We start from the raw sequence: 13,789 nt of genomic DNA, 5'->3' as shown, positions 1-13,789 counted from the left end.
TGAGTCTACCGACTGCCACTCAGACGGTACTCATTGGTTGTTGCAGTTGTTCTTCAGCATCTGATTGGTCAAAAGCCTAAGTCTTTTACAAAGCCTAATTGGCCATAATCTGGATGTATACACCTGTAAGTGCGTCGTTTTCTGTCTGTAGAAAAGTATATTCAATACAGAGCTGTATTGCACTGTCAGTGAGAAAAAGATTATATGTGCTGTGCAATTATTTTCATTTGACATGTAGTATATTTTACAGACATCCCTTTAGAATAAAGCATGTTGATCTGATCACTCATCATTCAATGTTTGGATTAGGTCTTCACGGTACAACAGAATTGTAAAACAACCAAAAATAAGTTTGTGTTCCACTTTAAATGCCAATGCACAGTTAGCAGTCACAGAGTCAGTCTCCAATTGACAAACTGATGAAGTCTGCTTTATCCGGCAAACTTTCTCATTCAGTGCTTGCAATACGAAATTAATGACAGGAAATACACTTCAAAAGGTTATTTGTCTCCCTCTTTCCAGGACAGCTCTGGGATGAGACTGTGGAAACGAAAGTGGTTCGTGTTGTCTGACCACTGCTTGTTTTATTACAAAGGTGGGTAACACTACAATGCTGATATGGGGAATTGTCTGTGCTGATTAAACAATCATGCTGATGAAAACACTAGTGCAATGAAAGAACCCACAGTCTTATTGAAAGTGTGCTGGACTGAATATCATAACATGAGGAGGGGAAGGACGAATATTACGACAGCGATGTCACTGCTTGGCAGTGACCAAAGGTGTCTATAGTATTAGCCTATCATACTTTCAGTAGTCATCTTATTAGTGTTGGATCACAACCAAGGTTAAGCGCAGCCCTCAGAGGGAGGCAGCCACCAGAGTTAGCATTGCCCGGCAGTGTGGCCTTTTGAAAGGGTGTCATTATTATTTTCTACTATGTTGCGTTAAATCCTATTACATGGTCTGCTGAAGAAAAAGTAATATTCTAAATGCAAATGAAGGGTCTTTCATAGATCCTCATCCCACTTTCTAACTCAGGCCAAACGCACTTTCATACCATGTCAGTCCCTGTGCTTCTGCCTCCAAACATACCAGCATAAAACAAACGAAAATAAAATACTGCGTGAGAAAGTAATTCTAAATGTGTGCTGTGCTGGGTGGGTGGGTTGGGGGGCGGGGGGTCGGTTGGGGGGCGGGGGGTGGGAGCGTCTTTCAACCCTGAAAAAATCCTTGTCCTCAGGTGCATTAGGGCTGAAATTCTTCCAATCGAACCGTGGCAAACCACGTAAAACACTCCGAGGTTATCACACAAAGACAAGACCTTCTCAGTATATTACTGATATTTTGTTTCATAGTCAGGAATACTTTCACGTGGCTCATGCAGGCCGTATTTAGACACAGACATGCCACTCTGCAGGTATAACAATTGAGTTTCACAGGAACAGTTTTATTTTGAATGACACATAAAAACTTAATTTGCAAGTCATAGGACCCTTGAGGTGAAATTAAACCATCTTTGCATTTTTATGCTTTATTTATGATCCATATCTGGCACCATAGTATTATAAAGTATTGCATAGCAGCTTTATGATGAGTACCATACAGAAAGTGTCTTGCTTTATACATTAAATATCTCCATGCAGGTATGCACCCATGGGCCCTTATAAACTCCCTCTAGGACAGTGTCATGGTGAAGGCAAGCTGTGGTTATAACTGGATGCAGTTCTTCCTGGATGTTGCAGAGAACATTACAAGTATTTTGGGTATTTTTAGCAATTCTTGCCGAGCTTCCCCAAGATTTTTCCATCGTCCTGTTCAAACACATGGCAATCTCCCTCCATAAGCTTCTCATTCCTTACAAGTGTGTGAATGCACTTGAACAGTATTTCCCCACCTGGTCTTTGGGGACCCCCAGACAATCCACATTTTTGCTCCCTCCCAGCTCCCTGCCACTCAGTCCACATTTTTACCGGGAGCTGGGAGGGAGCAAAAACGTGGACTGTCTGGGGGTCCCCCAGGATCAGGTTGGGAAATACTGCAGTAGAATATTAGGGAGCTGTGGGGTAGCGCTGAGTGTCACTGTCCCCCCGCAGACAGCCGTGAGGAGGCCGTCCTGGGGAGCATCCCCCTGCCCAGCTACATCATCACTCCAGTGGAGCCTGCCGACCACATCAGCCGCAAGTACGCGTTCAAGGTGAGGCCCCAGACATACATCTGGCATCGGGGTCCTGGCCCCTTGCCCTCATTGGGCAATTAAAGCAGTGAGAAGCAAAGCTGATCCGCCCCCGAGCTGCTGACAAGGCGGAGAAACTTGATCTGAGTGTCTGTGTGTGAGTCTGTATGTGTGAGTGAGTAATTGTCTTTGTATGTGTGTGTGTGTGTATGTGTGTCTGTGTCCTCATTGATCTCCATCCGATATCCCTCTGCTCTGTAAGGCCAGCATGTCACTGCTATCGCAGTGATAAGGAGCCTGGCTGGCTGCAGAGTTTATCACTTCTGAGTCATGGTGTCTTTGGGCCCTGCTGTTGGAACATTTCACGGGCCGGTCCCTGTTGGTGTCACTTCCGGCTCCTGAGGCAGCAGGTTTGCCTGATCTCTCCGCTGTGACTCTTAGCTGCTTACTCAGTGTGCGGCCTGCTCGACAGACTCCTGTATTTCTGCAGCACTTTTACTCTGCCTAATATCAAATGGCTTCTTTAACAAAGCACAAACCAGATTCTGGTCATTTAAAAGTATTTTTTGGAATACAAACTGTTGTAAGTTATGTAAATGAGCCTAATCTTCACGTAGTGTAGAGGACCTTGCAGCATCAGCATTGAGTAATGTGCTCTGCTACATGGTGTTTTTTCCTGCTGTTATGCTTTAATGATTGTAGTATTACAATATGTGAGACCTGCGGTAAAAGCAATAGCTACTGTCTAAGCTGGTGCTGATCTTTCTGCTTGATATCTCATGTGCTAGTTGCTTAAGTTGTTTCATACTAATTTAATAAACTATTAGTTTAAAACACCGAACCGTAACAGGGGCCACATGTTGAACTTACTGCTCTCATAGTGAGATATTCTACTAAACTGAGTTTCTGCACAAAAAAGAGGACTTATCCAGTTATTAATACATTGTGACAGACACACACATATAATGGATCTATATCTTTAAGGGGACTCTTATTGTTTTCTATAACCCTAATCCTAACTATGACGCCTTTAGGTAGGGATCAGCACATAAGAACATACAGACTTTGCTCTTCCAATCAGCGAAAGCCTGCTACCCCAGAAAATGTATAGGTACAAGGTATAGGTAATAGGTACCTCCATTGTCCTGTTTAAACACGTGGCAACCTCCCTCTATAAGGGGAATTAGGCTCTTCTAATTCCTTACAAGTGTTTAAATGCACTTCAGCAGTGTTTGCCACCTCGGTCTTTGGGAACCCCCAGCCAGTCCACGTTTTTGCACCATCTCTTTGGTCCAAAACAGGGACCTTAAAATACAAATAATCATAAGTAACCAAACAAAGTATTTTGGCATTATTAGTTTTTTGATTGACCAAAAAATGGTCCCCACAACATCAAAATGACAGATTTTTGTCACATTGTGGGGACATTTGGTTCTTTCATTCCATATATTCCAGGTTTTGTTGTGTGTGTGTGTGTTGGGGGGGTTTGCATAGATCACATTTGGGGACCAAAGAGAGGAATATCCCTGCTCTTATAAAGTAAGTGTGCTACTCTTTTTCTCTCTCGCCTTTCTGGGCAGCTTTTCTCGTGTCGGTGTGCCTGTCTGTACTGCCCCCACCCCACCTCTCTCAGCTTTCCATCCACCGAGTCTCTTTTCCAGCATTGCAGGGAGGCAGATTAATTATGCATTAGGCCCCACAGTCCAAGTAACACCTAGGTGAAAAGTTCTAGGGCTCTGTACTACATGTTAATTATTTAGACCCATTAAGTACTTACTGTCTCCGGTGGCCAGCAATGATTGTATTTTACTGAGCCTGGTATTGTCGAGTGGGAAGTGCATTCTGTCACTTTCTCTGATGACATTTTCTCCATTTTCATCCATCCATCCATCCAGCAAAGGTTTACCTATGCCTTTTGCCTATACCTTTTTGCTTGTACCTTTTCTAGGACAGCAGACTGGTTCGAAGAGTATGTCGTACTGAAAACAAATATGTTGTCATTATGTGCCTTATTTATAGAAACTGCCTGATTTTTGCTTACCATACATTCACACCACAGGTGACGAGAGTGTCAGCGATCGCTCCGGCTGCTTTGCCCGCAATGCTAACGTATGCTGGGGACGCTCTCTGACATAAAGTAGGCAGAATGGGTGGGATCAAGGCCGTTCAGGATGCTGCGTCCTTTACCTTTTTAAGGGGTATGCAAAGCGAACAAATGTGTAGCTTATCTTTGTGCTGACTGCTAATACGGTATCGTTTGTCTAAGCAGACATCATTATGTCAAGACTAATGTTATATATAAGTAACGTTACCGATACACAATTCGCATTGTATTGCGTGTTCTTGCGCTAAAATTAGTTTGCGGTTTTCTTTTTTCCCAAAAATATATTATGCACTTCACCAGCTCATCTGGAAAACCTATAATTTCAGACACCTTGGTCTATGCAAACAGGGACACGTCATAAATAACTGGGATCCCCGCTATGGCAACAATCAGTTTTATGGGATGTCATCAGGGTATAAACCGTGAGACATAATGCTTCTGGACTGGTAATGTTTTACTCTCTAGACACTGCATTTTCCCCTCTCTCCCTACAACACCAAAAATCAGTTTGAATCCTAAGAGTATCACTCACCTGATGCAAGTTATATCTCGGGTTAGTTGCAAAGTTGTTTTAATATCACACTGTCGCAGCACTTTTGCATGGAACCGTTGTCAAAGTGTCATTAACGAACCACGCAAATTGGGGAAATTTTTATTTTGTGTATTAGCTTAAGTATACACTGTATCTTAGTACTGAAAGACCTGTTTAACACATACATTATTAACGTGTCAATATGGTATAAAAGTGAGTTTTTTTAAATCCGTATTTTTATGCTGCCAAATTTTTATGGTATCTGAAGGGAAAAATGCCCTGTCTAACGGTTTATACCCCGACAGAATTCCATACTATGTCTTCTCCATCGTATTTGGGGACTGTTTGGTCGGAACGAACGTTTTCATGCTTATATTCTGTGGAACTCTCTTTAGCGGAGCATCTTTGCATTCCGATTGGTAGTTTACAAAATAAACTCTGCTGTATGAGCCACTTATTTTCTGCAGTTGACTCTCCGCTGGCTTCCCTCTCCTGCAGTGCTGTATATTTCTGCAGGCCTTTGATCTTTGAAAAGAGACAGTGGAATAACACCGGACAGTATCAGATATACACACAAAACAATACTTTTGCTGACCACAAGTGCCTAGAAACAGACCCAGGGAAGCCAGGCCGTAGCCAAAGGCAGTACAATAAACATGCTCTTGCTAAGTTGAAGCAGGCTTTCTAAGAAGCAAAGGGAGTGTCTCATATCGATCAGAGTGCAGAGGCTTATAGTGTGTGGAAAGGTATGCTGTCTCTGTTTAGTTATTTGGGTGGTGGGTGGTGGGGGCGTCTTTTGCAGCCTGGTTGTCCTGCTCAGCACTTTCTCTCTGAGTCCCGGCTCGGGCTGCACTGGACCTGCAGAGCCGGGCTGAATAGACTCAGTCCCAACAGGCTTTTTTTCTGGCATCTTCACACTAAAAGAAGGGGCTGGATTGTCACCCAGTGCCAGCATAGAAACAGTGCAAATACTGCAGAGGGCCTCGCTCTCCATCTCATTTATCATTCCAACCTATATTGCATGCACACCCGCTTTTAGACTGAATGCATTAGACCCACTGCCCTGCAGAGCCACCCCTAGCCTTTGCACTGTGCTGCCAGGGACTGACTCCAGCTCACACCCTGACCTTGTGTCAGAGAGGCACTGATGGATGGATGGATGGATGGATACTACAATGTTATGGTTGTTATTTTGATCACATGAACCTTAGAGTGGCTCTGCATATGCAGTTTAAGCAGAGATGGTGTTATAGATGAGTGTCATACTTTGTGTTCACTCCACCCCCTCCGCACCCCCGGCCCCTTTTGTAAAAAGTTTAGGGGAAATTGTGTCCAGCTAGAACTACATATTTCTGGGTCACAGGCAGAGCAGAGCGTCTAGCAGATGGGAGGGGGAGCCTGGGTAAGGCGTTGAGGTGTGTAGGACATGAAGCCTCGCAAACAGGAGGCAGCAGGGGGCAGCAGGGGGCAGCAGGGGGCAGCAGCCTCCCAAAGTCTCATCTGGCCTCATTCATCTAGAGGAAACCTGTAATAATTTCAGCTAGAGGCCAATGACAGAATAACTGGTACAGTCTCCTTGCTTAGGAACAATGATGCCTTCATCAGTTATGACAGCGTACTTATTACACCGCAGTTTCTTTGTGGACTGCTTGTGTGGAAGTGAGCCGCTGTCTCCCACGGCGACTGAGCATATGACACTGATGCCCCACCCCTTCCCCACAGGCCAGCCACACGGGCATGCGAGCCTACATTAATAACAAGGAGGCCATGGCAGGCTCCCGGACTGAGCATGGCGGCATGCGCACCTACTTCTTCAGCGCCGACACCCAAGAGGACATGAACAGCTGGATCCGGGCCATGAATCAGGCGGCTCTTCTGCAGGCCCCCAGCACTCAGAGGTCAGAGGTCAACAGTTCTTTGTCAGTACTGCTTTCTAAAACAAGCTATTTTAAGTCATAATGGTTCATCCATTATGTCATGAGGTACAACATGAGGTTAGGCTAATTCTAGCCCTCTTAAGTGCACATGGCCAACATCTTTTCCATGGCTCTGTTTTTATTTTGATGTTGTCTTTCTGTGTGGGATAGCTGTGATGGAATGGTACCAGAACCCCCCTTTGAACCCCAGCCCACCCCTGACACTGATGTTCAAGCTTTGCATCAGTTTGACTCTCATTTTCCGCTCGGATGAGCTCTGGAAGAGGACAGAGATGTGTTCAGTGCTTTGGCTGCCTGAGAGAGGAGCATGGGAAGCTAACAGTTGCTGGATGACGTCTGCATTGAGAGGACTTGCGGCTTTGTGCCCACAGTCTCTCGCCGCCGCTATGTCTGAATGGCTGTTTTGATGTCGGCTCATATGGGGGTTCTGTTCTGCTCAATACAAGTGTATTATTACTCTGTCACACTTTTATAAATATGTAGTCTGTTACAAACACAAATGAAATTGTGAGGCAGTTCAACATAGTTTACTTGCACCTATCCAGAGGAAACCTGCCTGGTTTACATACAAAATCTGAGTTTTTATGGTTGGTTTGTTGGTTGTCTGGTTCGTTGATTGTTTGGTTGTCTGGTTAGTTGGTTGGCTTGTTTTAGTTAGTTGGTTGATTGTTTAGTTGTTTGGTTGATTTGTTGTCTGGTTGGCTAATTGGTTATTTGCGTGGTTGTCTGATTGGTTGATTTGTTGTCTGGTTGGTTAATTGGTTATTTGTGTGGTTGTCTGATTGGTTGATTGGTTGTCTGGTTGGTTTATTGATTGTTTGCTTGTCTGGTTGGTTTATTGATTGTTTTTCTGGTTGTTTTATTCGTTGTTTGGTTGTCTGGTTGGTTTATTGATTGATTGGTTGTCTGGTTGATTAATTGATTGATTGGTTGTCTGGTTGGTTTGTTGATTGATTGGTTGTCCTGTTGGTTGGTTTGTGGTTGGCATGCCAGTCACCGCCACCTGTGCTCCCCACCCTCTAGCCTTCAGGGGAAATTTTAAGGGGAACTACTACCCCCTGGTGTCCCACTGGGAAAGCATGTGGCTCCTCTGTGGCAGTGTCGTGACCCACATTGCTTTCCCAGCAGTGCAGGAACAATGCGACATTTCTCACCCTGCCTCTGCCGTTCCCGTGGCAGCCTCCCCCCACCCCCAAGCCGTCACACTAGCTCACTGAATAGCTCTCTCCTCTGCACTCTGGTGTTCCTGCAAACACAGCGGCTCCAACATGAGTCTGCTTTTTATACATTTTTTTCTTTAATTTGTGGTGCACAAATTGCTTGGATTCCTGGAAGTCCAAGCTCTGACAACATAGTGGCAGTCCTCCTCAGGTAGGGGGAGCTGTCACTAGCTAGGATCAGAAACGGAACATTCAGGACCAAGCCCCATGCACTAGTGTTGATCCAGGAATACTAAATGGAAATACTTCTTGGTGAAACCATTCCTGTAAAGGGCTCACGCAAGAGAACTGCATAAGGTAACACCATATTAACCACAAATTAAAACAGCACTCTTTCAAATTACATTTCGTCCCCTTTGGTGTTAACTCTGGTGCTTCAGTGTACCATCACTCCCTCTGTACCCAGCTTTTTGGTTTATTGTCTTTTGCTTTGCCTGGTACAGCAGTGATCATTGTTCGTCGGAATTGCTATGATGATGTCAGAGCGAGTCGCCAGCCTCCCTGTAAATATCCTTAGTCAAAGGGAAAGGCCAGTAGCTGTCAGAGAGCACAGGGTCGCATGTGCATGGAATGAAAACCTCTGGATCTGAATCACTGGCTGTCAGTACAATGATATCAGTATTTGTGTGCTGATTTGTGTTGGGAAAGGCTATATTTCAGTGCCACAAGTGATAGAAGATGCCTCTGGTGCCTTTTACATCTGACGTTGATAATAAAAATAGCAAATCTGTGAACAGTTGAGGATTGATAGCTTTTTTTTTCTCTATTAACGAGTTGCCTGACTCTTTAAGGCTCATTGGCTGATTAGAAAATTAGAAAATGGGAAAATTCGTAAAAGGCTCATTTAACAGAGATTGATGTTGCTTGGTTGACTCATCATCATGCTGTTTTCCTATCTCTTAAGCTGAGAAACAGCATTTTCTAAAATACCCAAAGATGTTTGCTCATGTGTCACATGCTTTCCTGTCACAGAGAGCTGCAATCCAAAGAAAACAGGATCCTTTCCTTCTGTGTTATCAGGATGTCAGACTGGATCGCAGCAGTTTTCATGAATGTCCCCAAGGGGTCCCATCTTCAGAAATAATTTATTAATTATCTCATCCACACAACTAATTGTGCAATTAGGGACTAATTAGTAGGCACTTAAGCAGAACAATGAGTGTAGACATTAAATTTTCAAGGGATCAGTGTCATTCACTGAAAGAGCAAAGGCAGGATTACATTTAGCCATAAAATTTCCTTTTTTATAACAAAAAATAAATAAAATTTAAATAATATTATTTGAATGTACCAGGTAGCAGTCAATAATGTAATAACTGGCAACAGTATAATCATTTATCTATTCTTAATGTAATAAACATTGATAATGTAATAATGTACCAGTAATGTAAGATTTTCTGAATAAAAGATCTAATAACTTTTCATGCCGAATATAATATGACAGTGGGGGGGAGGGGGGGATGACTTAAAAACTACATGAAGGAGTTCCTGATGGGGGGGGGGATAGCTGTCCAGGTGCTGTAGTGTTTCCAGGGTTCCACATGTGAAGAGCCTTGCTGGTGAGTTATTGGTGGTTTTCCCCAGTCCCCTGTACCCACTTTCTCCTGCAGTATCTCTCCTCAATGTACTTCTTGAAATCACAGAACATCCTGTATCCTAAATCGTCACCGGAATCAAAGGCAGACTTTTATTTGATATGCCCATGGTTTAACACTTAAGCATCCGACACTTCCATAAGTCATAATAGAAGCACGGAACATGCAATCAGTATTTTCCATCCCGAAACTGACCACAGCAAACAAATATTTGTAAATTGTACCATGATGGAGGACTGTAAGTATGAACCCTTGTAAGGCAGTTAAGATCTTTGTTTGGTGCTTTGATAATTAATTTGTTCATCCATCTGAGAATAACAATTCACTTGGATAATTTGAAAGTATGTTTGGAATTCCCAGTGCAGGTCATTGAAGCTGTTTTTTTTTGTTTGTGAAGGTCCTCTTAACGACTCATGTCCATTTCCTGGTAATATATGGCAGAGCAAGAAGTGATTCTGCTCCACCTAGATAACGTGTCTATTTTCATTTCAGTATCCTGCAATGACTAGTTTCATAACATGGCAATTTAATTTTTTGCTTTAGAAATATTGTGTTTTTATGCCTAGTCGACCGGTACTTTTCTGCTTGATCCTTAGACTTTAATACTTTATATTTGTTACCTCGTTGGTGACATTACTTTCTTGACGTTCTTTTCACAAAATTTTGAGAAACCAGGGTGTCTTGTATCCTGTGCTTCCTGAGGCAGACTTTTGAGCCTGAACTCCATCATCACATGTATTAGTGAAATTTCACACTTATGTATCATGAGATGGATGAGTCAATATGATATTTTAATGTGTAATAAGTATGAGAGATTCTTCCTTGTTTTCTATGCTATACCGTGTACCGACTGTCACTGCATTTGCAGGGAGTCTGAGAAACCGAAGCAGGCGGGACCTTTTGAGCGACAGGCAGCCCCACAAACCAATCACGTCAATAATCACAGCAGGACCGCATCTCAGCCGGAAGGCTTGCACCAATCTGAGAGCACGGAGCCGCCCGACGGCAACTCCTTCAGCATGGAGACGACTGAAGAGGCCAGCAAGGAGCGGGACCCCACTTTCCTGAAGGACACACCGGAGGGCCAGAGCCAGCTGCAGCCCCCCGCAGTCTCCATAGAAACGGGAGGTCGGCCCCTGGATACAGCAGTCCCCCAGGCACCACCCGCGCACAGCAGCCGCCTGTCCCCAAGCGTCCTGCGGCTCGAGCCCAACCCCAGCGGGACGTATATGAAGGGTGGGGCCGCCTGCTCCGATGCGGAGAAGCAAGTGCAGAGGAAGAGCACGCTGGCCCAGGTGGAGCACTGGGTGAAGGTGCAGAAGGGAGACCCCAAGAGGTCAGGGGCCCGAGGCAGCCACCATACGAAGCAGACACACACACACACACACGCACATGTAGGGTATACTGTACCTATCCTTATGGGGCCCGCTCATTCACTTCTATGGGAAAAATGCTAACGCTAACTATGACAACCTTAACCCCCACCCTGCCCTAACCATAAGTAACCAAGCAAAATACAAGAATTTTTGCATTTTTAGTTTTTTAATAGCAGTTACTGATTTTTATAAAATAGAGTTTTCCCTTAAGGGGACCGGGAAACCGGTTATGGGGACATTGTGTCCCTATAAGGACAGGTATACCCGCTGACACACACACACACACACGCACACACACACACGCACACACAGACACACACTCCCATACACAAACACGCACGCACACACGCACACACACACACACACACCTTTCTCCTGCAGGCCACACAGACATAGTTTACATTACATCCCTACATGAAAAAAATTACTTTTTAACTTTATACATTTTTTATACATTTTAAACTCCTATAGAAGCCTGTAAATGTGGTTAAAATGGCTTCATGTTTGTCCCATGATCTTTGGACCATGTATGGAAGCTCATGAATCATATCTCAGAATATGGCGAGATGTTTTTATGCACTGGGGAGAAATCATCAGGGCACTGCTCCCCCTTTTTCACTGAAAATCACTAATTAGTTTGTAACAAGCCGCACTATGCCTCACTTCCCCACAAGCCTATTAATATTTTTGGAGAAGAAATTACTTGATGTAAGGACAACATCACCCTCTGCTGGGTTTAGTGTGCAATAACACTAACACTGATGGAGGATGTTACCTGTAGATCAATGAAAGGCATTTAAAAAGACGTGGTTGAGTTGGCCGGAAGCATAGGGTTTATATGAATAAGTTTAGCGTTGGCACTGCGCTCCACTTCATAGTGCGGTCATTCTGATTTTCAGCCTCCATGCCTCTGATCACACGCTCCCACGGCGGACCCCCCCGGCACAGGCCAAGGCCCACGCGTTCCAGGCATACCAGTCCTTACCGAAAAGCGCTCAGCCTTCCCCGGCCGGTGGATCCTCCCCAGTGCAGCATCACCTGCCCAGCGACTACAAGTATGCCCAGGACCGACTGAGCCACCTGCGCATGTCGACGGGGGAGCGGGCCGCCAACAGGGAGGGCACGGTGTGGCAGCTCTACGAGTGGCAGCAGCGACAGCACTTCCGGCATGGCAGCCCTACGGCGCCCAATTACAGTGTCTCCCCCGACTATGGCGAGCCCGCCCCCTACAGGGCGGCCCTGGACGTGCCCCGCTCCATCTCGGTGCCCCCATCCCCCTGCGACATCCCACCACCGGGGCCCCCCCCAAAAGCCCTGTCACCCCGGAGACCACACACGCCAGCCGAGCGGGTCACTGTCAGGCCACTGGACGAGAGGTCGGTGGTGAGGGTCCCGCCCTCCAGCTCACCGCAGGAGATGCAGCGCTCCAAGAACAGCAGGGTAAGCGGTGAGAAGGAGCAGCACCCTGCCCCTGATTAACCTCTGCAATGCCCTATGATGGTGCCCTCTGCCGTACACGAGCATTTATCCACTACTGCATCCTGATGAGTTTTCCCAGGAAGCTGAGGGTGCGGGACATGCTGGGTGGAGGGGTAGCTTGTCATGAGACACATAACAAAATAATTATGATCAGGGACAAGTTAGCAATACAACACTAGCAGACAAATGCGATAAGATAGATATTCAGTCATGACAGGTGGCGAAAGGACAGGTCTGGGCTGATACAAAAACTCATCAAGGAACTCAAGGATCATTTCATAAATGTTCTGATCTCTGGCTTGGGTAGCTCAGCCTGCTTCTATTACTAATAGTAAATAAATGTTCAGCAAAACAGGTCTATGCGTGAATCTTTACTTTTGGTGTTGTATACTTTTAGTCCATCTAATTCTGTATGAAATGCAATAGATTCAAATACACAAGGCATCCATCCACCCATTTTCCAACCCGCTTATCCTACTGGGTCGCGGGGGGTCCGGAGCCTATCCCGGAAGCAATGGGCACGAGGCAGGGAACATCCCAGGATGGGGGGCCAGCCCATTGCAGGGCACATTCACACACCATTCACTCTCACATGCACACCTGTGGGCAATTTAGCAACTCCAATTAGCCTCAGCATGTTTTTGGACTGTGGAGGGAAACTGGAGTACCTGGAGGAAACCCCACGAAGACATGGGGAGAACATGCAAACTCCACACACATGTGACCCAGGGAGGAGACTCGAACCCGGGTCCCAGAGGTGTGAGGCAACAGTACTAACCACTGCACCACCATGCCGTCCCCTACACAAGGCATGTAAGGTAGAATTTCCTCTAATATTGGTCTATGTTTTTGGTAATCTGGTCATCCATGTCTGGTTGAGTTAATCTGCAACTCATCCCAGGAATGAAAGGGACTAAGGCAAGATGCAGCCACAAAGGACGGCCGCCCATCGTGAAGGTCATACACCTTCTCTGGGACACTCTCACACAGAAGGCAGTTTTGTGCGTCTTCAGATTACCTGAATGGCATGCCGCGTAATTATGGAATAGTAGCCGTTTAAGTACAAACAAAATCACTTTTACAGGAAATACAAATACAAATTGCACAGAAACTGACATCCTATATTTGAAGAAGAGATGCTGATCTCGCTCTCTAGTGTCACACTGCATGACTCCCAAAGTCCAGTTCATTTGACCAGTGTGATCGCTCCGCACTGATACCACTTTAAGTATCAGTACTACAAGGATACCAATGCTGAAAAAACATTATTTATGTTCAGGGTAAATTGTCTACTTATGTCACTGATTTTCAGGAGATATTTATTTCAAACGCATTTAAATTGTTACTCTTATTATTATTCCTTACTAAGT

General features: G+C 45.1%; 1 protein-coding gene across 18 annotated transcripts in view; it reads left to right on the top strand.

Moving 5' to 3' along the window:
• The window catches only part of LOC125751680 (pleckstrin homology domain-containing family A member 7-like), a 75,178-nt gene that overhangs the window by 45,373 nt on the left and 16,016 nt on the right, over window positions 1-13,789 (top strand). For all 18 annotated transcript variants that reach the window (XM_049030829.1, XM_049030827.1, XM_049030831.1 and 15 more), the window contains 5 exons: window positions 523-595; window positions 2,097-2,197; window positions 6,535-6,710; window positions 10,433-10,900; window positions 11,840-12,380. In XM_049030829.1, the coding sequence (XP_048886786.1) occupies window positions 523-595; window positions 2,097-2,197; window positions 6,535-6,710; window positions 10,433-10,900; window positions 11,840-12,380 (1,359 nt within the window). The remainder of the gene's footprint in view (window positions 1-522; window positions 596-2,096; window positions 2,198-6,534; window positions 6,711-10,432; window positions 10,901-11,839; window positions 12,381-13,789) is intronic.

Source organism: Brienomyrus brachyistius, chromosome 11 (genome assembly GCF_023856365.1).
Source record: "Brienomyrus brachyistius isolate T26 chromosome 11, BBRACH_0.4, whole genome shotgun sequence".
NCBI classification, from domain to species: Eukaryota; Metazoa; Chordata; class Actinopteri; order Osteoglossiformes; family Mormyridae; genus Brienomyrus; species Brienomyrus brachyistius.
The sequence above is the reverse complement of the archived record's forward strand: the minus strand, read 5'-3'. Positions and strand labels throughout refer to the sequence as shown.